The 25,317-nt window shown below is 42.8% G+C and overlaps 1 protein-coding gene and 1 pseudogene across 1 annotated transcript; both read left to right on the forward strand.

Annotated features, from left to right (window-relative positions):
• Window positions 1–6,187: 6,187 nt before the first annotated feature.
• LOC115113556 (receptor-interacting serine/threonine-protein kinase 2-like) lies at window positions 6,188–14,247 on the forward strand (annotated as a pseudogene).
• A 514-nt stretch (window positions 14,248–14,761) lies between these two features.
• Window positions 14,762–25,232, forward strand: LOC115112804 (Y+L amino acid transporter 2). Its single transcript, XM_029639804.2, has 10 exons — window positions 14,762–14,894; window positions 18,267–18,855; window positions 19,474–19,599; window positions 19,720–19,864; window positions 20,362–20,485; window positions 20,902–21,005; window positions 23,422–23,518; window positions 23,776–23,925; window positions 24,080–24,263; window positions 24,436–25,232. The coding sequence occupies exons 2-10, from the start codon at window positions 18,354–18,356 to the stop codon at window positions 24,501–24,503; spliced, it is 1,500 nt and encodes a 499-aa protein (XP_029495664.1). The 5' UTR covers window positions 14,762–14,894; window positions 18,267–18,353; the 3' UTR covers window positions 24,504–25,232.
• The last annotated feature ends 85 nt before the right edge of the window (window positions 25,233–25,317 follow it).

Raw genomic sequence — 25,317 nt, forward strand, 5'->3', positions numbered from 1 at the left:
GGACCTTAGTTTGAATGTACAACTACAAAAATAGGTAATAATTGAAATACCTGCACTGTATACAACTACAATGTGTGTGCAAAACATTAAACCCATGCTCTTTCCATGACATAGACTGACCAGTTGAAGCCAGGTGAAATCTCCTTATCCCTTATTAAATCCACTTCAAATCATTGTAGATGAAGGGGAGGAGACAGGTTAAAGATGAAGGGGAGGAGACAGGTTAAAGATGAAGGGGAGGAGACAGGTTAAAGAAGGATTTTGAAGCTTTGAGACATGGCTTGTGAATAGGCAAGACAAAAGACTTAAGTGCCTTTGAACATGATATGGTAGTAGGTGGCAGGCGCACCGGTTTGTGTGTTAAGTACTGCAGCGCTGTTGGGTTTTTCGCACTCAACAGCTTCCCGTGTGTATCAATGATGGTCCAACACCCAACATCCAGCCAACTTGACACAACCCTGGGAAGCATTGGAGTCAACATGGGCCAACATCCATGTGGAACACTTTCGACGCCTTGTAGCCCGTGCCTTGTAGCCCCGTGCCTTGTAGCCCGTGCCTTGTAGCCCCGTGCCTTGTAGCCCGTGCCTTGTAGCCCGTGTCCCGACAAATTGAGGCTGTTCTGAGGTCAAAAGGGGGTGCAACTCAATATTAGGAAGGTGTTCTTATATTTGGTACACTCAGGGTATGACGCTGTAGCTCTGGTTTACAGTAAATTGCAGAGGTTCTAAGGAAAACAGAGTGTCATGATTGCTTAGTTGCAGGATGGTTACAGTGACTGTGTGGAAACTTGCACAACAGGGTTTTTACGTGGCCCACACACTGGGTTACTTCAGAGTGACAGGGAGCAGGGTCAATGCACTGTAAAAACACATGATGGAAAAGAGTGGGGGAGAATGAGGAAGTAAACCATCAAACTGATACTTATGTCTCTTTTAGCCTGTCAATGAGATGTCCATTCTTAAGAAGAGGATTGACTATATTTAGCCTACATTAGAATTGACTGTTACCAGACTTAGATACAGCAAACCGATTGTGTCCACACTATCTCCCTGTGCGTTTAATGCCCAAAGGCAGGTGTGAGTAAAACATAGTGTTAAATAAGACACAGTCACAGTTTTCATACCCACAAACATTTCAACCTACTCATTGAACACTCATACATTGTAGCCTATTGTTAAATAGCGTAACGCCCTTAAAGTAAATGGAAACAGGAATCATAAGCGATGCTCTTCTCTATTTCTGTTTTATACCTCCATCACCTGTGTCTATCTCATCCGTCTCAACAAATATCACTTCCTCTGTGTCGGAGTCATCCAGGCCAGTCATAAAATCATCACATGGACAAAATGATGATCCAAGTCAGATACAGTACCAGTCAAAAGTTGACACTCCTACTCATTCAAGGGTTTTTCTTTATTTGTACTATTTTCTACATTGTAGAATAATAGTGAAGACATCAAAACTATGAAATAACATACAGTGCCTTGCGAAAGTATTCGGCCCACTTGAACTTTGCGACCTTTTGCCACATTTCAGGCTTCAAACATAAAGATATAAAACTGTATTTTGTTGTGAAGAATCAACAACAAGTGGGACACAATCATGAAGTGGAACGACATTTCTTGGATATTTCAAACGTTTTTAACAAATTAAAAACTGAAAAATTGGACGTGCAAAATTATTCAGCCCCCTTAAGTTAATACTTTGTAGCGCCACCTTTTGCTGCGATTACAGCTGTAAGTCGCTTGGGGTATGTTTCTATCAGTTTTGCACATCGAGAGACTGAAATTTTTTCCCATTCCTCCTTGCAAAACAGCTCGAGCTCAGTGAGGTTGGATGGAGAGCATTTGTGAACAGCAGTTTTCAGTTCTTTCCACAGATTCTCGATTGGATTCAGGTCTGGACTTTGACTTGGCCATTCTAACACCTGGATATGTTTATTTTTGAACCATTCCATTGTAGATTTTGCTTTATGTTTTGGATCATTGTCTTGTTGGAAGACAAATCTCCGTCCCAGTCTCAGGTCTTTTGCAGACTCCATCAGGTTTTCTTCCAGAATGGTCCTGTATTTGGCTCCATCCATCTTCCCATCAATTTTAACCATCTTCCCTGTCCCTGCTGAAGAAAAGCAGGCCCAAACCATGATGCTGCCACCACCATGTTTGACAGTGGGGATGGTGTGTTCAGGGTGATGAGCTGTGTTGCTTTTACGCCAAACATAACGTTTTGCATTGTTGCCAAAAAGTTCATTTTTGGTTTCATCTGACCAGAGCACCTTCTTCCACATGTTTGGTGTGTCTCCCAGGTGGCTTGTGGCAAACTTTAAACAACACTTTTTATGGATATCTTTAAGAAATGGCTTTCTTCTTGCCACTCTTCCATAAAGGCCAGATTTGTGCAATATACGACTGATTGTTGTCCTATGGACAGAGTCGCCCACCTCAGCTGTAGATCTCTGCAGTTCATCCAGAGTGATCATGGGCCTCTTGGCTGCATCTCTGATCAGTCTTCTCCTTGTATGAGCTGAAAGTTTAGAGGGACGGCCAGGTCTTGGTAGATTTGCAGTGGTCTGATACTCCTTCCATTTCAATATTATCGCTTGCACAGTGCTCCTTGGGATGTTTAAAGCTTGGGAAATCTTTTTGTATCCAAATCCGGCTTTAAACTTCTTCACAACAGTATCTCGGACCTGCCTGGTGTGTTCCTTGTTCTTCATGATGCTCTCTGCGCTTTAAACGGACCTCTGAGACTATCACAGTGCAGGTGCATTTATACGGAAACTTGATTACACACAGGTGGATTGTATTTATCATCATTTGTCATTTAGGTCAACATTGGATCATTCAGAGATCCTCACTGAACTTCTGGAGAGAGTTTGCTGCACTGAAAGTAAAGGGGCTGAATAATTTTGCACGCCCAATTTTTCAGTTTTTGATTTGTTAAAAAAGTTTGAAATATCCAATAAATGTCGTTCCACTTCATGATTGTGTCCCACTTGTTGTTGATTCTTCACAAAAAAATACAGTTTTATATCTTTATGTTTGAAGCCTGAAATGTGGCAAAAGGTCGCAAAGTTCAAGGGGGCCGAATACTTTCGCAAGGCACTGTATATGGAATCATGTAGTAACCAAAAAAAGTGTTAAACAAACACAAATATATTTTATGTTTGACATCCTTCAAAGTAGCCACCCTTTGCCTTGATAAACTCTGAACCAGCTTCCCCTGGAATGCTTTTCAACAATCTTGAAGGAGTTCCCACATATGCTGAGCACTTGTTGGTTGCTTTTCCTTCACTCTGCGGTCCAACTCATCCCAAACCATCTCAATTGGGTTGAGGTCAGGTGATTGTGGAGGCCAGGTCATCTGATGCAGCACTCCATCACTCTCGTTGTTGGTCATATAGCCCTTACAAAGCCTGGAGTTGTGTTGGGTTATTAGATCATTTTTTGTGAGTGTTGTGTTAGATGGGATGCTATTTGTTTATTTTTTTAAGCAAAGTATAAGGGGGTTGTACTCCAGTCTAGTAGGTGGCGGTAATGCAACATTTATTGGATGCAAACCACCGTTAAACCTCATGGAAGAAGAAGGAGATTGACTAGGCGGCGGCTCACGTGCCACTGAGCACGGGTTTGAGAATGAGCTAATCCAGAGAGCAATAGCAATGGCGTCTTTTTGTAGGCACTAACTCCGCCATGGTTCGTTGGACAAAGTCTATGTGGAAATGAACGCCGTTTTTGTGATATACGCCGAAAGTAAGGTGAGGTTGACAGGTTTATGAGATCTTATACGCATTGTTCTATGAAAATCTTCAGCAGCTAAAGTCACATTTTGTGAATTTTGTAGCATTTGTCATTTCAAAAAGCACATAAAGGCTTCATAATTCATAAAGGTCATGTTAACTTATTAATATTATCTCGTAGAACAAAACGTATACGATCTCCTAAGCGTGTGTTAACCTCGTCCCTTATTTTCGCCGTTTATCCCAAACCCTTTTCTTTCCCCATTTATTTTCGCCACACTGTAGGAATGGCTGAAAGAACAAGAGGTTAGGACTACAAGGTTAGGACTATCTCTATTAAGGTGCTGACAAACAGCGGTGGCCACTACATTTTCTATTAAGCCCAGGTGGGGGTGGTATTCTATCCAGGTGGAGAGGAGAACATGACTGTGTTCGAGAGCATCAAAGTGACTGCTTACTGACTGATCAACAAATCACCTTGCATCATAAATTACAACTCATTATTATTTGTAGATCAGTCAGTCACAATTTATCCATGATAAACTGCTGTTTTGATCCTCTCCAGCACAGCCCTTTGGCTTCTGCTCTATTTTTTCAAGAAGTGCCTTTCATTGTTGACCAATCACAGTAGAAAATGTGGCATGCGTGGTGAAACGTCAGCTATGTGCAGCTGAAGAAGCTCATTCATATTATCCCTTCCCTCATGTGCTTTATGTATTGATTTGTTGTTAATGAAATAAAATTTAAAAAAATTAAATAATAAAAACCGTGCAATGAGAAAAAAAGAAAAAAAAACATTCATATTATCCCATCATTCGTTGGCTAATTATTAGGCCTAATAGGCTACTGCAGTACATTGATCACCAGTCAATGTTATCACACCATCACAGCTAACTTCCCCACTCTAGCTAGCTAGCTAAATTAGCTGGTTAGCACAATCTGCTTACTGTCACGTTTAACAATAAAGATCATTGTTTTGTAAAAAAAAATGTTTTAAATAATTGATGTTGCCTGTAAGTACGTTTAAATGCATGCTTATGTTGTTATAGCGATTATTCTTTTCGCATGTTGACAATGTTTGTTTATTTCATTGCTATGGTCACCGGTGGCTGTCGCATAGACTGTGGTGGGCTGTCGCCCTGTGTGCGAAGGCACTAGTCGCTTTGACAGGTGGTGTATTCTGCAGACTACTCTACGACATTCCGCTGGTTGGCTGAAAACCACTTTGTGGGCACAGCGACTGGGGAGTTAACTTCTTTGGTAAAGGGTGGCTCTTTTAAGAAACTCAAATATAACATAGATTTGGATTTGTTTAACACTTTTGGGTTATTACATGATTACATATGTATAATTTCATAGTTTTGATGTCTTCACTATTATTCTACAATGTAGAAAATAGTAAAAATAAAGAAAAACCTTTGAATGAGTCGGTGTTCTAAAACTTTTGAATGTAGTGTAAGTTGTTTTATTCTGTTATATTCCATAATTTTCTTACTGTAAAATATGTGTGTTTACTGTTTAATGAACAATATAATGAACTATTGATTTCATTTGCATGGCACAGCCATGCAGCCTATAGGCTACACAGACCAGTAACATCATTAAACTCAAAATATGCTATTCTATTTTTCTTAGTCTTATGTTTCTTAGAACCTGCCTAAATGAATTAATAATGGATTTCTTTGTGATGTATTTTCAATGGATTTATTAGAATATCAGCACATACTCCCACTGGTAACCAACAGGTGCCGGCATGCAAACAGGATGTATAAGAAGGCTTATGCGGGCAAGAATTTTGTGAAAATGGAACTGTTTGAAAAGTGCTCATATAAACATTGGCCTTTTTTTTTTTACAGGTAACATAGTCAATTCTGTCGGAACAGTGTAGAAAATAGAAAAGTGGGTAGGCTATTGGACTACATACCCTAAGCCCCCTGTTTATATAGGGATATATAGTATATTTCACTAGTGCAGGCTTCCTGACACAGATGGCATTTAGAGTCAGTTGGTTGCAGCCCTTCTGCTTGGAAGGAGGGGAAAGGTACATTATGTAAACTTTTTTTTAAATGAATTTCCCAACTCTGTCCCCTAACAGCCCTTTCACTTTTGGTTGAGTTGTCAACTAACAAAAATATTAACTATGTCATTGTCATTTAGGTTAAACGTTGGGTGGGAAAAAGACGAAATGCCCTCAGTTTTCCAATTAGTTTTCCACGTTGATTAAACATTGCCATGTAGATTTTGCGGGTTGAAATCACGTGGGAACTACGTTGGTTCAACCCGTTTTTGACCTGTGGGTAGTTGAATCAGGAGTTGTTCAAGCCAAGTTATGTCGCTGCCTTTATCTGTTGTTACGCCATTGCCAAAAAATGACTCCATCCCTCATTTTATAGCCTACTGTGGCTAGCCAGGAGATTTCCGTGAACAAAGCAGCCAATCGTGTCGATGTACATACACTGTCTTCAGAGCACACGCGGCAACTCGATGCTTCCTGTTCAATTTGTCAGTGCAGTGAAAGACAAATACATTAATCCATGGCAGAGCAACAAGCAAGATAAAATAAAGTTGTATTATTATAGAGTCGACTGGTTTCTGTTCCTACTATCAGATGGCGGTGGAAACTGTTCATCAAGAGGATGTGCTAAATGTGATATTGTGCCGAACCAGCGCAGGCGGGTGTCTTCAGGGTACTTACAAGAGAACAGAGCTACAGGTGTCTATCAAGGTCCTCTCGTCTCGCACTGCAGGTGGAAGGTAAATTTGGCAAATCTCAAATGCAATGACAAAATCTCTCTCTCAAGTCAAGTCAAGTGGCTTTATAGGCATGGAAAACATGTTTTCATTGCCAAAGCAAGTGGAATATATAATAAACAAAAGTGAAATAAACAATCAGAAATTAACAGTAAACTTTACACTCTCAAAAGTTTCTAAATAATAGAGCCATTTTAAAAGTTGTGTTACAAGCCATGTACAGTGTTGCAACAATATGCAACTAGTTGAATTAGGCTACGAAAGGGAAAATAAGTAGACAGATAAATATAGTATGTATTTACAATGGTGTTTGTGATTTTCTGACTTTATACACTGTACTCTTTGAGAGAGGTAGTTAGCAAACCAGCCCAAAGACCCCTCAGAGACACCAATACTCCTTAGCCGGGCCACAAGAATGGAATGGTCTAATGTATCAAAATCTTTGGCCAAGTCAATAAACATAGCAGCACAATATTGCTTAGAATCAAGGGCAATGGTGACATCATTGAGGACCTTTAAGGTTGCAGTGAGACATTCATAACCTGAGCGGAAACCTGATTGCATACCAGAGTGAATACAATAGACATCAAGAAAGCCAGTCAGTTGATTATTGACAAATTTTTCCAACACTTTTGATGAACAGGGCAAAATAGAAATAGGTCTATAACAGTTAGGATCCATTTGATCTCCCCCTTTAAGTAAAGGACGAACCGTGGCTCGCTTCCAAGCAATAGAAACCTCACCATAAAGGAGAGACATGTTACAAAGGTTCGATATAGGCTTGGCGATGATAGGGTCAGCAACCTTAAAGAAGAAAGGGTCAAGTTTAAGGAGCTCCTTTAGCACCTCGGACTCAGTGACTGCCTGCCGGGAGAAGGCCAAATATCATTAAGGCCAAATATCATTCCAGTTTGCTTCGTTTTTTTGTTAGTTCTTTCCAATGTGTCAAGTAATTATCTATTTTTCTTTTCTCATGATTTGGTTGGGTCTAATTGTGCTGCTGTCCTGGGGCTCTGTCGTGTATTTGTAAATCAGAGCCCCAGGACCAGCTTGCTGAGGGGACACTTCTCTAGGTTAATCTCTCTGTAGGTGATGGCTTTGTTATGGAACGTTTGGGAATCACTTCCTTTTAGGTGGTTGTAGAATAAAGGTTCTTTTAGCCAGATCCTAATTGGGATGTTGAATTTTATGTTCATTTTGATGGCTTAGAATGCCCTTACTTTGTCTCTCAGATCATTCACCGCTTTGTGGAAGTTACCTGTGGTGCTGATGTTTAGGCCGAGGTATTTGTGTTTTTCTGTGTGCTCTAGGTCAACGGTGTCTAGATGGAATTTGTGTTTGTGGTCCTGGCGACTGGACCTTTTTTGGATCTCCATTATTTGTATTATAGGTGCTGCTGTAGGCCCTTGTTGGGAACAGAAGCACCAGATCATCAGCAAACAGTTAACATTTTACTTCAGATTCTAGGAGGGTGAGGTCGGGTCTCTCTCTCTCTCTCTCTCTCTCTCTCTCTCTCTCTCTCTGTCTCTCACACACAACTTTCCAAAATATTTTTTTAAATCTGACACATTATTGTGGTTACTTGATTAGTGTAAACAAAAGCCTTGTGAACCAAGACCAGTGCAGCAGGTGCGTGTCTGTTTGAGGGTTTGTGTGTTTTTATGCGTTTACTGTATATGTGTGCATAGGTTTGTATGTGGTGTGTTTACTGTGTGTTCCGTTCTTCCCCAGTAAGTGGACTGAGTGGATGAGAGATGTGGCTGTGGTCAGACAAGTCCATTCAGAGCGGGTTTTGGTTCCTCTGGGTGTGTACGAGGCCTGGTGTCTGATGGGCCTGCTCTATGACTGGATGCCTGAGGGCTCTCTACACTCTCTACTATACCAGGTCAGTGTTATATATGCGCGCTCAGTCTAACTCAAATATGAATATGCATGTATAGTGTGTGGCAGTAGGCTAATTGATTCATCTATGTTGGTTCTACAGCTTCCCTGTGTTGCAGCATACAGTAGACACAGAGTACACCAAACATTTAAAAAAAACTTCCTAATATTGAGTCGCTCTTTGCCCTCAGAACAGCCTCAATTTGTCAGGACATGGACTCTACAAGGTGTCGAAAACATTCCACAGGGATGCTGGCTCATGTTGACTTCAATGCTTCTCACAGTTGTGTCAAGTTGGCTGGATGTCCTTTGGGTGGTGGACCATTCTTGATGATCACGGGAAACTGTTGAGCATGAAAAACCAGCAGCGTTACAGTTCTTGACACAAATCGGTGCGCCTGGCACCTACTACCATACCCCGTTCAAAGGCACTCAAATATTTTATCCTGCCAATTCACCCTCTGAATGGCACACACACAATCCACGTATCAATTGCCTCAAAAAAAGAGAATCCTAAAAATCCTTCTTTAACCTGTTTCCTCATCTACACTGGTTGAAGTGGATTTAACAAGTGACATCAATAAGGGATCATACCTTTCACCTGGATTCACCTGGTCTGTCTGTCATGGAAAGAGCAGGTGTTCTTAAAGTTTTATACACTCAGTGTATCAACAAACTGGTGGACAAACTGGTGGTCGATAGATGCACATAAAGTTAGTCAAGTAATGTCCTTCTTTTGATTGCTTTATTTACAATTCCTGTGTCTTCATGGAGACCAGTGCTGTGCTTGTCGCCCACATGCTGTGCCTGGAAAGCCCCTGGCAGAAAGAGATCTATCTTTCATCAGCACTGTCACTGCCTTATTTACACAAAGAGCTCTTCCTGTTTCAGGAGAAAGTTCAGACAGTAGACGTGACACTGCACATGATTTCGTCTATCTGTGGTTAAACTGTATTTACACACAGTAAGTTGTGTTGTGGTCATGTTGAATTCAATAGTATTTTCAGTTCACAATTTCAACTTCGTGTTGTCATGTGCTTTTTTTTTCAGTTCCCTTTTTTTTTTAAAATTCATTATAATGAAGTGAATAGATTTGATACTGCATCTTTTGAATGATTGTAACCTTTGTGATCCCTGTCAGACCCAGCTGTATCCAGGTCTACCCATGAGTTTCAGGCTAGGCATCCTATTAGATGTGGCAGAGGGGTTGTGCCACCTCCACTGCATACCAGTCCCCCACCAGGCCCTGAAACCCACCAATGTTCTCCTGGACCAGCAGTACCGGGCCAAGGTAGAGAACAGTGACTGATAACTGACCCAGTCCTGTACTACAGAGACTCAAGTCTTCTCTCTGAGTGGTGAAACTAATGTGAGAAAGAACTCCCTTTGATTGATGGTATATTTTCCATGGGATATGGTGTATTGTGAACAGTTGCAGGTGTAAGCTTTACAGTGTACGTACGTGGGTTTGAGTCTGTGTTAGAGCAGGTGTTTTTTGTCGGTTTGTGTGTGGGTGTTTATGTTCATCTGTGGGGGTGTTTAGGTTTGTGTGTGTTGTCGTTTATGTTCATCTGTGTGGGGGTTCATGTTCCTACCCCCAGGTGAGTGACTGGGGCCTGCCCAGGGAGTGGAGGGTTGGCTACTCTCTCTCTGCTGGAGGGGGCCCTGCTTCAGGGACTTGGTGTACTTGTCTCCTGAGGCCCTGACTGGCACCACACCCACTGTGGAGGCAGACATGTACAGGTGAGGTCACCTTTCATGATCCTGCCACTTCAAACAGTCATATTCACCAATTACATTTACCAGGTGGGGGAAGGATATGTTTACCACTTTTCTACAGATGCCTTTACTAATGACCATGCAGTTACCCAATGAGCATCTTCTCTCTTTAGCTTTGGTGTGCTGCTGTGGGAGACGTTGAACAGAAGACAACCATGTGAAGGTGTTTCCATTTCTTTCCGTCTATTCAAAGCACAACTCTGTTTCTATCAGCAGAGACTAGGTTATACCTGGCCGTATATCATACAGTCTCAATATGTTATTACATTTGTCGTTTGTAACACATCATTGTCATTGTCTATGCCCAAGCAGATTTTCTCCAGCCGCTTTCAGGTGATGATGGGATTGGTTCAGGCCTGAAGGATGAGCTGCTACCCAAGCATGTACCCCACTGCCATACCCTCTCTCAGCTGATGACCAACTGCTGGAGCACTAACCCACACAGCCGTCCAACAGCAGAGGGTATGTCTGTCTGTGAGGGTGAATCAGAGTGTAGATAGACAATGGTGAAGAGAGCAGCTGTGCCTGGTCTTTGTGATCTCTCCCTACAAGTCCCCCTTCCTTGACTGCTTGCCTACCTGCCTGTTGAGGACGAGTGACAAACAGAATCACTTGCAGCACCCACTTCCTCTCTGTTCCACACGCCGAGACTGAGAGATACAATCCCATACCCTACTTCTGCCACTTAATCAATAAGACTCTTTGAGTCTTCTCGTCTAAATTGTGTTCAATTGTTTATTTTCTGGTGTTAGTTCATATCCATGTATTTCCTTGCCTATGACTGCCATGTGGGTATTTAAAAAAACGGAAACTTTTGGTGCGTTATGTTCAATGTGATGTTTACTTGGCAGGACATCTTTCTCATGTCCTCTTCTTTCTCTGGCTCTCTGTCCACAGACTGTGCACTGGAACTGAGGAGCGTCATAGCAACCTTTGATCCCGATGCCATGACAAGGGCTACCCTCAGGGTGAGGGAAAGCAAGGTACAGTTCTATTACACTCCGAAGTCCGATATTCTCTCTTTCCACAAGCCTGATCTGCTATCAGTTTGTTTTGACTGAGGAAATCAGGATCTGTTTCATGTGCTTTTAATTTCTCAACAGTTATTACTGAAAACAGTAAATAGACCAGTCACTAATCATGAGCAAACATGCGTATGTGTTTTCTGTCCCTTTACCAGGAGAGGGCGCTACATGACTCTAAAATACATCCTGTGAAGGACATTCCCATTGAGATAAACAACCTAGAAGTGAGCTTGGTTCACATTTGTTTGTGATATTCTGATTGTACTTAATGCTTGCGATGTCTTACATTGAAATCAATATTTACTTATCTCATTACTAGGCCTGCGCTGGTTCCGGAGACACTAAATGTGTGGGCAACAAGACACTGCCCTTTCCACAGACTTCCTGTCCTAGTGAAACGCTCCCTAATCCCACTACAGCCACATATACAGGGGAAGCACCCCAGAGGAAGCACTGTCAGGGTAAGAACTTCAAACTGATTGATAATGAGAGCAGTTTGTGAATATGCTCCGTTTGTTGTCAGTGAAACCACCCTGTTGTTTATCTTCTTTATTAAATAGTAATTAATTGATATCGTATCTTGAACAGTCTAACAGCAACGTGTCTCTCCCCAGACTGTGTGTCTGGCTCTGTGGTGTCTTCCACCAGTCCCAGATGTCCCAGCAGTGGCCTGGGTCCTGAGCATTCCAGAGGGACAGGAGGCGTCTCCCAGGGACAGAGACTCAGCCCACCACCCCCACTCTCCTCCAGTCCCTCCAAAGCCCTCAGACAGAGCCCTCTCAACCAGCCCACTGCCAGCTCCCATGGTAGAAAATGTGTTTAAGCTTAGACCTCCCACCTATTACCCTGTTTTGTCTGCAAACGTATGTACAGTGCCAGACTGTAGCTATCTAGAATTGACTTATATTTCTCTAGCGTGTCTAAAATTTTGCTGAAAAAGGTGAAGACAAAGTAAAGCAATATGAAAATGAGTAGACGTTACAAACAGTGCCTCCATTTGTGTGTTTGTATGTGCACAGTAAGCAGTTTGGGGGATTTCTGGTTTCCTGCATGGCCATCCTTTCACAGTCTTATCAGTGTCCAATGCGTTTCCTCCCTTGAGGATCTTTGTTTCTCTCTACAAGTTGTCTGTTGTCCCAGTAAATGCTCTGAGTCAAAAACATTTTGTCTTTTTAAAAAGCAATACATGGCTACTAGACATTTATGATTGTGACCAGTGTGTTGAATAAGAGGGTAACTTGTCTAGTAGGGCTATGAATCTACGGTACGTATTACTGTCTTTCATATCATATAGCTACAGCTTGTCTCTTGTCCTCTTTCTCTGAGTTGTCCAGGTATTTTTCTTAAAGTCCTCTCTACACGATTTGTGTCTTATGAGTGTTTGAGAGAGATGTGATATTATAGTTCTTGTGTCATCCCTGAAACTTCACCCTCCCTTCTTTGTCCGCAGCTGCATGGTGTGTGTCTCCGACTCCGATGGCGGTGAGCTGTTGTCGTATCCTGCGCGAGAGGCGTGAGGGCATCATTCGAGGCATGACGGAGGGACGACTCAACAACCTGCTGGATGTGCTCATCTCACGGCGGGCCCTTCCCCTGGAGGCCTTTGAGGTCATCTCTGCCTCTCTGACACTGACCTCTCGCACACGTTCCCTACTGGACACCTGTGCCTGTCAGGGGGAACATGCAGCTTCCCTGGTAGCTACCACCCTCGGTCTGATGTCCATTGCCACCAATCATGGCCCTCCAAAGATGCCTCACAGAAGGTGGATGGATGGTTATTAGAATGGGGGGGTTGTGTAGTGAAGGGCCCCTAACCAAATGTATCTGTTCACGGTTTATCATGTCATACTGTATCTCAGAGTGTGTCAATTGAGACTGGAGCCTTGGAATGAAGAGCTGAGGAACCCTAACCAAATCTATTCTATACTCACTCAGGTCTAATACAGACCACGGTCAGTCAGAGTGAATATCAATTGGAGAACCTGAGATTCCTAATTTCATCAGAACAGCTGCAATGACTCATCTATATCCATAGAGATCCATGTTGGGGACACACCTGTCCATGCCTTTGATAAGTCTGACTATTCAATCAGAGTGGTGCTATCTCTGAAGTTGATGTGACAGTCAAATGATAGAAACAATCATGTTGGAGAGAAACCAATGAAAGTGAATAGCTGTGTGGATGTTTCATCTGCTTTGATCATGTTTATGACCCATCACTAGTGATAATGAGTGTTAACTATGTGTTGAGGGACTACTGAGCTAGCACACAAAACACAGTTTGTTCTATATTATATATGCTACATTTTCTGTGTTGTGTTGTGACTTTTGACCCTCTCTCTGCTTTGTGGGTAATTGTGTGGTGCCACAATGTTGCTCGTCTTTTGACAGCCTGTTTGTAAAGTACATATTGTACGAAACTATATGTTCAAAATAGTTTGGATTGTCCTGTTCAGCACTTTCTGACTTGATATCTTGAAACAAGATTATTATTTGTTGGTTTATCAGATAAAATAACGGAATTTGAGTCTCATTTTATGCCACTTTTGTTGGTTATTTGTGTTTGTAAACCTGTTAAATCCTTGAACCTATAGGTCATTTTCACATTCCCCTCAGGGTACCCTTTGATTTTGTTGCCCATCTCGCGCAACACGCCTTTTAACAGTACATGTCTAATTGCATGTCTGGTGTTCACACTGCACCACCGGCTTCACACAGTACCAATTGTCACACAAGTAGAGTCTAAAGAAGTGTATGTACTAAAAGGGTAAAAAAAGGGGTCTTGTCAAATGAGAGGCCCATTGAAGTATTGGCCATATTGTACAGATGTATTTGTTGTTGGTCTGTTTAACATCATGCTGAGAACAGAAGACAGTACTTTCCCCAAGCACTGTCTGTGTGAATAGCCTAATCATTGGAATATTTGGAGTTGTATAATAAAGTAAATTAATATATAACGACATGATTAGATCAAGACTCCTCCTTGACACTCAAGCAGCTCTTTTCTTGTTGGTTTTTGAGTTCATGCACTCAGAAACAAAGGCAGATGTTTAATAAAGGCTGTCATTTTCATCCAGTGGCTTAAAGTAGGTCTACTTCTAGAATTGTTGCCTATTACTGTTGCGCTCAAATATATAGCCCACTGGGCACACACTTGTTGTATCAATGTTTCCTCGTCATTTCAATGAAATTAAGTTAAACCAATGTGGAATAGACGACTAATTGTCATCTGTGCCCAGTGGGTTTTTTCTCGCTTCAAAAGTGGTTGAATTGCTTTTTTTTCACCCCGAAAGCACCTGCAAATTTCCACAGATGAGAAATTACACAGTAAACGAGAATCACTTCCCTTACCTCCAACCAAATTCATTTGATTTGAATTCTGAATAATTGATTCCAGGTAATTATTTTACGTTGAAGTGAAAAATCGGTTTCATTTTGTTTCTTGGTCCAGTGCAGTTGTAAATCAAACAAATACACTGTGAACACAAAGTATATATATATATATTTTTTTTTTTAAAGTAAATAGTGAATAAAGTAAATAGTGAATCATACAAGTGTTCCAATATACTGTATTTGAGAGACCGTATCCATTCGTGTGATCGTTTATTGCCGTTGTTACGTGACTATGATAATTGATCTCTGCTGTGTGCTCAGTGGGGATGCCGCAGCCACACATCTTGGCAGGTCGTCAAGAGCGATAAACAGAAAACAAGAACAAGGTAAGACAAATAGCCGATACAAAATGTAGCGGTTACTACTTATTTCACTAGTTGGTGTAAATGCCTGATTCACAGCCTACCTGCCATGTAGGATAAAGGACGTTGTTATTTCCTGGAAAAAAGATGGGGAAAATGACTGGTCCCTTGCGTTTGCAAAGGGTTTTACTGTATGTTTTACTGAACATTACAGTAAACATAATGTCAATATTGTTTTAGAAACAGACCAAAATCAATCTAATTTAGGCAAAAAAAAATCAAATCCTCGATTTCCCTGTAGGGGAGAACGGGGTTGGTTGTCACAGTGCTTACTCAAAATCCATTGGGGGTTGTGTAATAATTTGCTGCTACTGTAGGCTGAATGATAGAACAGCTATTTCCATGTTAAAATGTTATGGGATACATTTTTCTCTATTGTTTTTGGTGGTTGGGTGGTTGGTAGGCCTACGTTATGAACAAATAGCCACAGCAGTCTACTGTTAAAACTAACTTAAAGTGGATCCATCCTCAGTGTTAACAGTAAATGCGCGGCAGAAGTTGCACTAAATTTTCACAATGTTCAAGTTTGTGGTCAGCAGACAAGAAATTTGCCTAATTTCTTTTGAGGGAACATTGGTCAGATACATGATTTATGTCTACCTGGTTTGAGAGATTTTGATAAGCCATACCCCAGAATGATCATTTTACTGAAAACGAAAGGCTGGTAATTGAAAAGACTCATAGTCATAAGTCATTACTTTCCTTTGTGTAGAGACCTTGTGAGTATGGTGGTAAGGCTGGGCAATATATAGTATTTTAATGTATACTGGTATGGATCCACGTACCGTTGTTTAAAAAAAAAGTTTGGGGTTGAGTATAAAACAATCAGAATGGAGAAAGCCCATTTAAACCACTTAGAATTCATTGGTTGTCATCTAGGGATGCACGATATATCGGTGAACATATCGGAATCAGCCGATATTAGCTAAAAATGCCAACATCGGTATCGGTGTCGATGTCGATGTCTAGTTTAACACCGATGTTAAAAACCGATGTCAAAGGTACCGTGCATACCTATGTGTAAAGTTTTGCGCTACACATAATCTCCATCGATAAGAGACATTACTGTGCAGCCGTATTCATCGACCTGGCTAAGGCTTTCTACTCTGTCAATTACAACATTCTTATTGGCAGACTCAACAGCCTTGGTTTCTCAAATGATTGCCTCGCTTGGTTCACCAACTACTTCTCCGATAGAGTTCAGTATGTCAAATCGGAGGGCCTGTTGTCCGGACCTCTGGCAGTCTCTATAGGGGTGCCACAGGGTCCAATTCTCTGGCCGACTCTCTTCTCTGTTTACATCAGTGATGTCGCTCTTGCTGCTGGTGATTCTTTGATCCACCTCTACTCAGACGACACCATTCTGTATACCTCTGGCCCTTCTTTGGACACTGAGTTAACTAACCTCCAGATGAGCTTCAATGCCATACAGCTCTCCTTCCGTGGCCTCCAACTGCTCTTAAATGCAAGTAAAACAAAATGCATGCTCTTCAATTGATCGCTGCCCACATCTGCCCGCCCGTCCAGCATCACTACTCTGGATGGTTCTGACTTAGAATATGTGGACAACTACAAATACCTAGGTGTCTGGTTAGACTGTAAACTCTCCTTCCAGACTCACATTAAACATCTCCAATCCAAAATTAAATCTAGAATCGGCTTCCTATTTCGCAACAAAGCATCCTTCCCTCATGCTGCCAAACATACCCTCGTAAAACTGACCATCCTACCGATCCTTGACTTCGGAGACGTCATTTACAAAATAGCCTCCAACACTCTGCTCAACAAATTAGATGCAGTCTATCATAGTGCCATCCGTTTTCTCACCAAAGCCCCATATTCTACCCACCACTGTGACCTGTACGCTCTCGCTTCATACTCGTCGCCAACCCCCAGGCTCCAGGTCATCTACAAGTCTCTGCTCACTGGTCACCATAGCAGCACCCACCATAGCACCCACCAAAGCACGCGCTCTAGCAGGTATATCTCACTGGTTACCCCCAAAGCCAATTCTTCCTTTGGTCGCCTCTCCTTCCAGTTCTCTGCTGCCAATGACTGGAACGAACTGCATAAATCTCTGAAGCTGGAGACTCTTACCTCCCTCACTAGCTTTAAGCGTCAGCTGTCAGAGCAGCTCACACATCACTGCACCTGTACATAGCTCATCTGTAAATAGCCCATCCAATCTACCTCATCCCCATACTGTATTTATTTATTTATCTTGCTCCTTTGCACCCCAGTATCTCTACTTGCACATGCATCTTCTGCACATCCTACCTTACCTTACCTCTCTTATCCTACCTCATCCTACCTCTGCTATCTGAGCAGCTAACCGATCACTGCAGCTGTACATAGTCTATCGGTAAATAGCCCACCCAATTTTACCTACCTCATCCCCATACTGTTTATATTTATTTACTTTTCTGCTCTTTTGCACACCAGTATCTCTACCTGTACATGACCATCTGATCATTTATCATTCCAGTGTTCTGCAAAATTGTAAGTATTCGCCTACCTCCTCATGCCTTTTGCACACAATGTATAAAGACTCTCTTTTTTTCTACTGTGTTATTGACTTGTTAATTGTTTACTCCATGTGTAACTCTGTGTTGTCTGTTCACACTGCTATGCTTTATCTTGACCAGGTCGCAGTTGTAAATGAGAACTTGTTCTCAACTGGCCTACCTGGTTAAATAAAGGTGAAATAAAAAAAGAAATAAAAAACACATTTGTTTAAAAGTTTAACTTGTGAAAGTAACGTTTACTGCCATTTGTATTCACAGTAGCCTATGTGTAGGGCCCTTTTTCCCAAGCAACCAATGATATAGGCCTATCTGACATTTCGGGCTGTGTTGGTGCTCTCTGCTCTTTCTACAATCTATGTTGTTCTCTTGCATTATGTTATAGTCTTAACTACCACATATGCATTGAAATGTACTAGGCATATGGCAATTAGGGAATAGGCCATTTGGCATGTCACCCTGCAGTCAAATTAAAATATACTACACCATTGTTTGTGACATCACAATGTCGTCACCGTCGACGATAGCTGTCAAACATTGTCATAGACGATGCAACTGTAAAATTGCTTGCTACATGTGGAAATTAAAAAGGAGGGTTATTGTCAGTTATTTCTTTAAAACGTTCATACAGTTTAGACATGGGTGTGAGATGATGGGCAATGATGGGGCCTCCCAGAGCTGCAGAGGTTTCCGCTGCACCGGTGAGTGGGCTTGAAGGAGAGTAGAGGGATTTGCTTCAGAGGCATTAGCCATGCTAGTTTTCTTTCTCTCTTTCAAATCTCTAATTCTCTGTCTTCTCCTTTCTTGTCTCTAGTCTCTTAGGGCAGATAGCACCTAGTCAGAGGGGACCCTTTTCCCAGAAGTAGCCAGCCAGCTAGGACCCCAGACAGACAATCCCAGCATGGGGAACCAGGACGAGACCAGGAAGCTGAACGGCAGCTCCTCGCACCCCGACGGCACCTCAGCCGTGGCCCCAGAGCAGGCTAAAGAGAGCATGCAGATGAAGAAGGAGATCTCCCTGCTCAACGGAGTCAGCCTCATCGTGGGCAACATGATTGGCTCGGGCATCTTCGTGTCTCCCAAGGGCGTGCTCATCTACAGCGCCTCCTACGGCCTGTCGCTGGTCATCTGGGCCATCGGTGGAATATTCTCAGTGGTCGGCGCTCTGTGTTACGCAGAGCTGGGCACCACCATCACCAAGTCCGGGGCCAGCTATGCCTATATCCTGGAGTCCTTTGGTCCATTCATTGCCTTTATTCGCTTGTGGACATCACTGCTCATCATTGAGCCCACCAGTCAGGCGGTCATCGCCATAACGTTCGCTAACTACCTGGTGCAGCCACTGTTCCCCACGTGTGAGCCACCCTACTCAGCCTCGCGCCTCATCGCAGCCGCCTGCATATGTGAGTAAACACTTATGATGCGCTTACGCCCTCTCTGCCTCACTTTTTCCTTTATCCTTCTCTCACATGTGGCAAACAAAGTGTCAAAGGACACTCTCTGAAATGCAGACACTGTAAAAATAGAATATTAGCAGACTGTTTCATTTAAGTTGAGTCCCTAAAAATGCTCTCAAATTGCTCTCAGTAGAACTTGCTCCCTAGGTTTTCCAGTACCTTCCTACCTCATACCCATTTTCAGTAACCCTTCGCTACTTCAGCAGACCGGTATGCTAACATTTGGGCCAAGAAATAATACATACTGTTCCTGCATTACAGGGTGTACATTTTAACTGATTCCAAATCTGTTTTCATGCATGTGTGTGCGTGCACTCACTGGACTGTGCATCTGTACAGACAGAAGCCCAATAGAGCAGGCAGAACTACTCTCAAAGTTAAGAAGCTTCGAGTCCTCTCATCATGTGACCTGTGAATTGTAACACATAACATGTAACTAATTGAAAGAGTACTGTGTGATTGAAAGTCTCACAGCACAGTAAAACTGATCTTTGATCTTCACCAGTCTTCTGCTAAGTACTCGTCTGCTGATGTTGTGTGAACACTGTCTTCGGTTGGCCCTAGGTTTGCTGACGTTCATCAACTCGGCCTACGTGAAGTGGGGCACCAGGGTGCAGGATGTCTTCACTTATGCCAAAGTTCTCGCCCTCATCGTCATCATCATCACAGGCATAGTGAAACTATGCCAAGGTCAGTGACACTAACACTGCTGCCAACACACGACTGTTGATTCATTTTCATATCAGATTTTTATCCCATTTGCATGAGAGGTTGTATAGTAATTATTGTAATTAGTAATTATCCTCTCAGGATACACCGTGAACTTTGAGGCGTCGTTCCAGGGCTCTTCTACAGACCCAGGAGACATTGCCTTGGCCCTGTACTCTGCCCTGTTCTCCTACTCGGGCTGGGACACACTCAACTTTGTTACCGAGGAGATCAAGGACCCAGAGAGGTACTCATGACACCCTGACAAACACATACCAAACATACCGTTATTGACCTGTTTGATTTCCGCCTCTATAGTCAGTCATTAACTAGCCTGGCCACAGATCTGCTTGTGCTTTAGCCAACTCCTTTGTCGTACATGACAGTTTGGCATGACAACGAATCCAACAGAGCGGTCGGCTGAAGCACAAACTGCTCCGCTCCCATGCTAGAACGGTAACTGGGTTCTGTTACTAATTGGAGGAAGCTTTGGTAACAAGGATGTGTGAGTGCAGTGGTAGATAATGGAGTTCCATAGTGATCTCTGGCAGCTGGCTGTTATTCCAAAGTAGAACCTACCGTATGTACGTTCACACATTAACGCCATTGACATGTAACCTTACCACCATGTTGCACTGTAGGTTAAAGCAAGTAAACTCCGGTAAGAGTATATGCCAAGCAGAGAGAGAGAGAGACGTATACTGTATGAATGATAATGTTTGACCTCTTACCCTGTTTCCATAGGAACCTGCCCCTGTCTATTGCCATCTCCATGCCCATTGTAACGGTCATATATATCATGACTAACGTGGCTTACTACGCCGTGCTGGACATGAGTGCCATCCTCGCCAGTGATGCCGTGGCTGTGGTGAGTTCAGAATTAAGAGCTCTCACTTTTATATCATGGAATAGAGCTGTTGAAGAGCAGATTATTGCTCTGATTTCCGGGAATGTAGTTTGAGAGGTAAATTGCATGCAGCGCCGACCCACATGCCGCATGTTGAAGTTTTTACTAGGCGATTAATGCCCTTGCTTTTTATTTATGTATACATTGAGTTGATGTTCTGTTCCTAGGCCTGTTTGGCTTTTGATTCTATAAGCGTCTGCTCACCCTCAGGCAACACTGTCGGCTGGCCCGGCCCAGTGAGAGTCTGGATGTTTAATTGCAGTCCAACAGACTCCCATTTAGATATGGATCTTTCTTTATAAATGTGTAAAAGTGCCCCCTGGAAAAGTGTGTTTTTGAGATTCTGTGTTAAAATTAAAATTAAATCTTCTCTATAGACGTTTGCCGACCACACTCTGGGAGTGATGAGCTGGACCATCCCCATCGCTGTGGCTCTGTCCTGTTACGGAGGGCTAAACGCATCTATTATCGCCGCATCCAGGTAAACCCTGTGACACACACATACACTCCCATACAATGCCCTAAACTTTATAGTCTTGCTGTACAGTCTAAGGCCTCGATTTCCATGTTCCATCTGGTTATATCTCTGGTTATGTTGAGCTCCGCTGGTTTTTATAGTGACGTTCCTTAATAGAACCCATCTGGAGTTACTTTCTGGTAATGGCTACAGAGGTGCACTAAATTGCCAAAAGTATGTGGACACCTGCTCATCGAACGTCTCATTCCAAAATCATGGGCATTAATATGGAGTTGGTCCCCCCATTTGCTGCGATAACAGCTTCCACTCTTCTGGGAAGGCTTTCCACTAGATGTTGGAACATTGCTGCGGGGACTCATACCCATTCAGCCACGAGCATTAGTGAGGTTGGGCACTGATGTTGGTCGATTAGCCCTGGCTCGCAGTCAGTGTTTTAATTTGTCCCAAAGGTGTTGGGTGAGGTTGAGGTCAGGGCTGTGTACAGGCCAATCAAGTTCTTCAACACCGATCTCGAAAAAAACATTTCTGTATGGACCTCGCTTTGTGCACGGGGGCATTGTCATGCTGAAACAGGAACGGGCCTTCCCCAAACTGTTGCAACAAAATTGGAAGCACAGAATCGTCTAGAATGTCATTGTATGCTGTAGCGTTAAGATTTTCCTTCACTGAACTAAGGGGCCTAGCCCAAACCATGAAAGACCCAGACCATTAATTCCTCCTCCACCAAACTTTACAGTTGCCACTATGCATTCGGGTAGGTAGTGTTCTCCTGGCATCTGCCAAACCCAGATTTGTCCGTTGGACTGTCAGAGAACGCGTTTCCGCTGCTCCAGAGTCCAATGGCGGCGAGCTTTACACCACTACAGCCAACACTTGGCATTGTGCATGGTGATCTTAGGCTTGTGTGCGTGCGGCTGCTCGGCCATGGAAATCCATTTCATGAAGCTCCCGACGAACAGTTATTTTTGCTGATGTTGCTTCGAGGCAGTTTGGAACTCTTTAGCACTCGTGGTCCCGTTCTGTGAGCTTGTGTGGCTTACCACTTCGCGGCTGAGACTTTTCCACTTCACAATAACACCACTTACAGTTGACCGGGGCAGCTCTAGCATGGCAGAAATTTTACTAATTTACTTGTTGGAAAGATGGCATCCTATGACTGTGCCAATTTGAAAGTTACTGAGCTCTTCAGTAAGGCCATTCTACTGCCAATGTTTGTCTATGGAGATTGCATGACTGTGTGCCTGATTTTAAACACCTGTGAGCAAAGGATGTGGTTGAAATGGACAATTGCACTAATTTGAAGGGGTGTCCACATACTTTTGTATATATAGTATATGCTGTATGCCACAGATTTACCGTTATGTTGTCCAGATACTCTAGGTGCCGCTTGTGCTGAGCGATTAACCAAAATGTATGTTATATTTGTAATTGACCGACATCTGTTAAATTATTTGAATTCAGTTTCGTTCTCTTTTTTTTGAGCTCTCAATGGCACACGTTGGCTGCAGTTTCACTCATCATAAATCAGCTCATGTCTGAACTGTGCGATGTAACAGGGAATTGTAGTTACCAATAGGCCAATTTTCTACGTAGTTTAGTGCAGAAAACGTAATTATTAACTACATTGACCATAATCCATTGCACGGCTATTTGTCTGGTTTGTGTGGGTCAGCCACGGAGAGGGAGAGAAGAGACAGAAGAGATTGAGAAGGGATAGTGAGCAGTTGCTTCGTGAGGTATCTCTATCTGAAAATACATGATCTAAGTGATCGACACAAGTGCCCATGCAGGGGTTAGCCGTTCTATGGACAGTTGGTATTCAGCAGTCATAAAAGTATGCCTTATTTACTTTGAAGAACTATTGAAATAGTTTGGGCTCCCGAGTGGCGCAGCGGCCTAAGGCACTGCGTCTCAGTGCAAGAGGCATCACTACAGTCCATGGTTCGAATCCAGGCTGTATCACATCTGGCTGTGATTGGGAGTCCCATAGGGCAGCCCAGCGTCGTCTAGGTTTGGCTGGGGTAGGTCGTCATTGTAAATAAGAATTTCTTCTTAACTGACTTACCTAGTTAAATAAAGGTTAAATATAAGAAAATGTGATTTTGTCAGACAACATAGGCAGGAGCTCTATAGAGATGAGGTGATGAATTGGAATTAAATAATAAAGTCAACAAATGTAATTTATACAACAACTGAAATACTTAATTTAAGTAAAATCATGTGAATAACTGATGATTCATAAGTGATAAACAGTAATGGGCAGGCACTACCATCATGGGACTTTTATGATTTTTTAAATTCTGTGTTGTTCAACCCACATAATGCATAGTGCATTAAATAATGTAACCGAAACTGAACTGACCAAACAAAGCACTAATCGCTCAGCACGATCTCTAAGTGATACCTCTGTCGTTGGCAGGCTGTTCTTCGTGGGTGCTCGTGAAGGTCACCTCCCGGACGCCTTATCAATGATTCATGCGGAGAGGTATACTCCTGTCCCTGCTCTGCTCTTCAACGTAAGCACCCCCTTTTCCTAAATCACTTACATCACAAACCTTAGAACAATGTCATCAACTTCTATGCCAAACAAACAAGTAGATTCATCTCCACATCAATGCAATCCTGCTGTCAGTGCTGACACCTAGTGGATGGACATGCCCAGTGCAGCTTCCTGACTCTCTGGTGTGGATGATGCTGATGAGCCATGTCTCCCCCTGTTGGCGAGTCATACATTCTGCCTCTGTTGACCAGTGTCTTTTTTTTGTGCCCACAGTGTGCCATGGCCTTGGTATACCTGACTGTGGAGGATGTCTTCCAGCTGATCAACTACTACAGCTTCAGCTACTGGTTCTTTATGGGTCTGTCTATCGCTGGGCAGATCTACCTGCGCTGGAAGGAACCAGACAGACCCAGACCACTCAAGGTGAGATGAGATAACTTGACTGTCTCACCCGTGAACCAGTATGTTCATACTTTACCAATGAATAGACTAAAGATAAGTAGTTACATGTAAGGCAACAATAAATGTTATTTTCTTCTTCTTCCTTCCATGTCTGTCCTTGTGTTCCTGTGTGCAGTTGACCCTGTTGTACCCCATCATCTTCTGTTGTTGCACTGTGTTCCTCGTGACAGTGCCACTCTACAGTGACACCATCAACTCTCTCATTGGCATCGCCATTGCCATCTCAGGAGTGCCAATCTACTTCCTGGGCATCCACCTGCCCGAGTCCAAACGCCCACCCTACATTACGAAGTTACTATGTGAGTTTCCCTCTCTAAATAAGACCCTTTCTTCAGCCTGTTTTCAAATAAGAACTGATTTATATTCCTGTCTTGTATAATAGTTTAAAATAATTCCATTGAGAGATGTGGAATCAGTATTTTCTTTTAGTAATTTACAATTGCTCTTAACTCTTTCTTTCTCTTGTGCCAGGTTCTTTCACACACTTCACCCAGCTCACCTGTTTCTGTGTGCTCACTGAGATGGACATCAGTGAGTAAACCTCACTCCCAACCATGACACAAAGTTCTCACCATGTTACCCACCTCCCTTTGCAATTCACAAACAGACTCATGGGACCAACTCATGGAAATTCATCTCTTTTGCAAAAACAAGGAAATATTTATACATTTTACCTGAATGTCTCACTACTATGTTAGTCTGTAGTTTACAAGTTGGGACACTATACACACGTTTACACACACAGACAGGTATAGAGAGGTGACAGTGTGGGACTCCAGTTGCTTTTCACTGTCGACAACCTGGTGCCTGATGGTTCATGTGAAGTTAAGCATTGGGCCAGGACAGATCCCAAGGAAAGCCATGGTCATCTGACCAGTACTCTAGGACATCCCCTCCTCCTTATGTCATTATACTACTCATAGTTTCACTTCTCCCCATCTCCTGACATAGCATTGTCCCCTGCCTGGTGTATGAGCTGAGGGGGTGAGATCCACATCAGAGCCTGTGGAGGTCTCTCCCTTCTCAGGGGCTGAAGATCCATGTAAGATGGCTATACATCTCGTATCTTGTGATGGAATTACCTAGAGAGGTTAGAAAATTTTGTTTTATGATCTCAGAGTACACTTTCATTTTTAGAATTTGAATGTGCTGTGCCTGTCAAAAACATATACACAGAGTGTACAAAACATTAGGAACACCTGCTCTTTCCATGACATAGACGGACTAGGTGAATCCAGGTGAAATCCACTTCAATCAGTGTAGATGGGGGGGGGACAGGCTAAAGAAGGATTTTTAAGCCTTGAGACAATTGAGACATGGATTGTGGATGTGTGCCATTTAGAGGGTGAATGG

The sequence above is a fragment of the Oncorhynchus nerka genome, linkage group LG28 (assembly GCF_034236695.1).
Source record: "Oncorhynchus nerka isolate Pitt River linkage group LG28, Oner_Uvic_2.0, whole genome shotgun sequence".
In the NCBI taxonomy this organism is placed as follows: Eukaryota; Metazoa; Chordata; class Actinopteri; order Salmoniformes; family Salmonidae; genus Oncorhynchus; species Oncorhynchus nerka.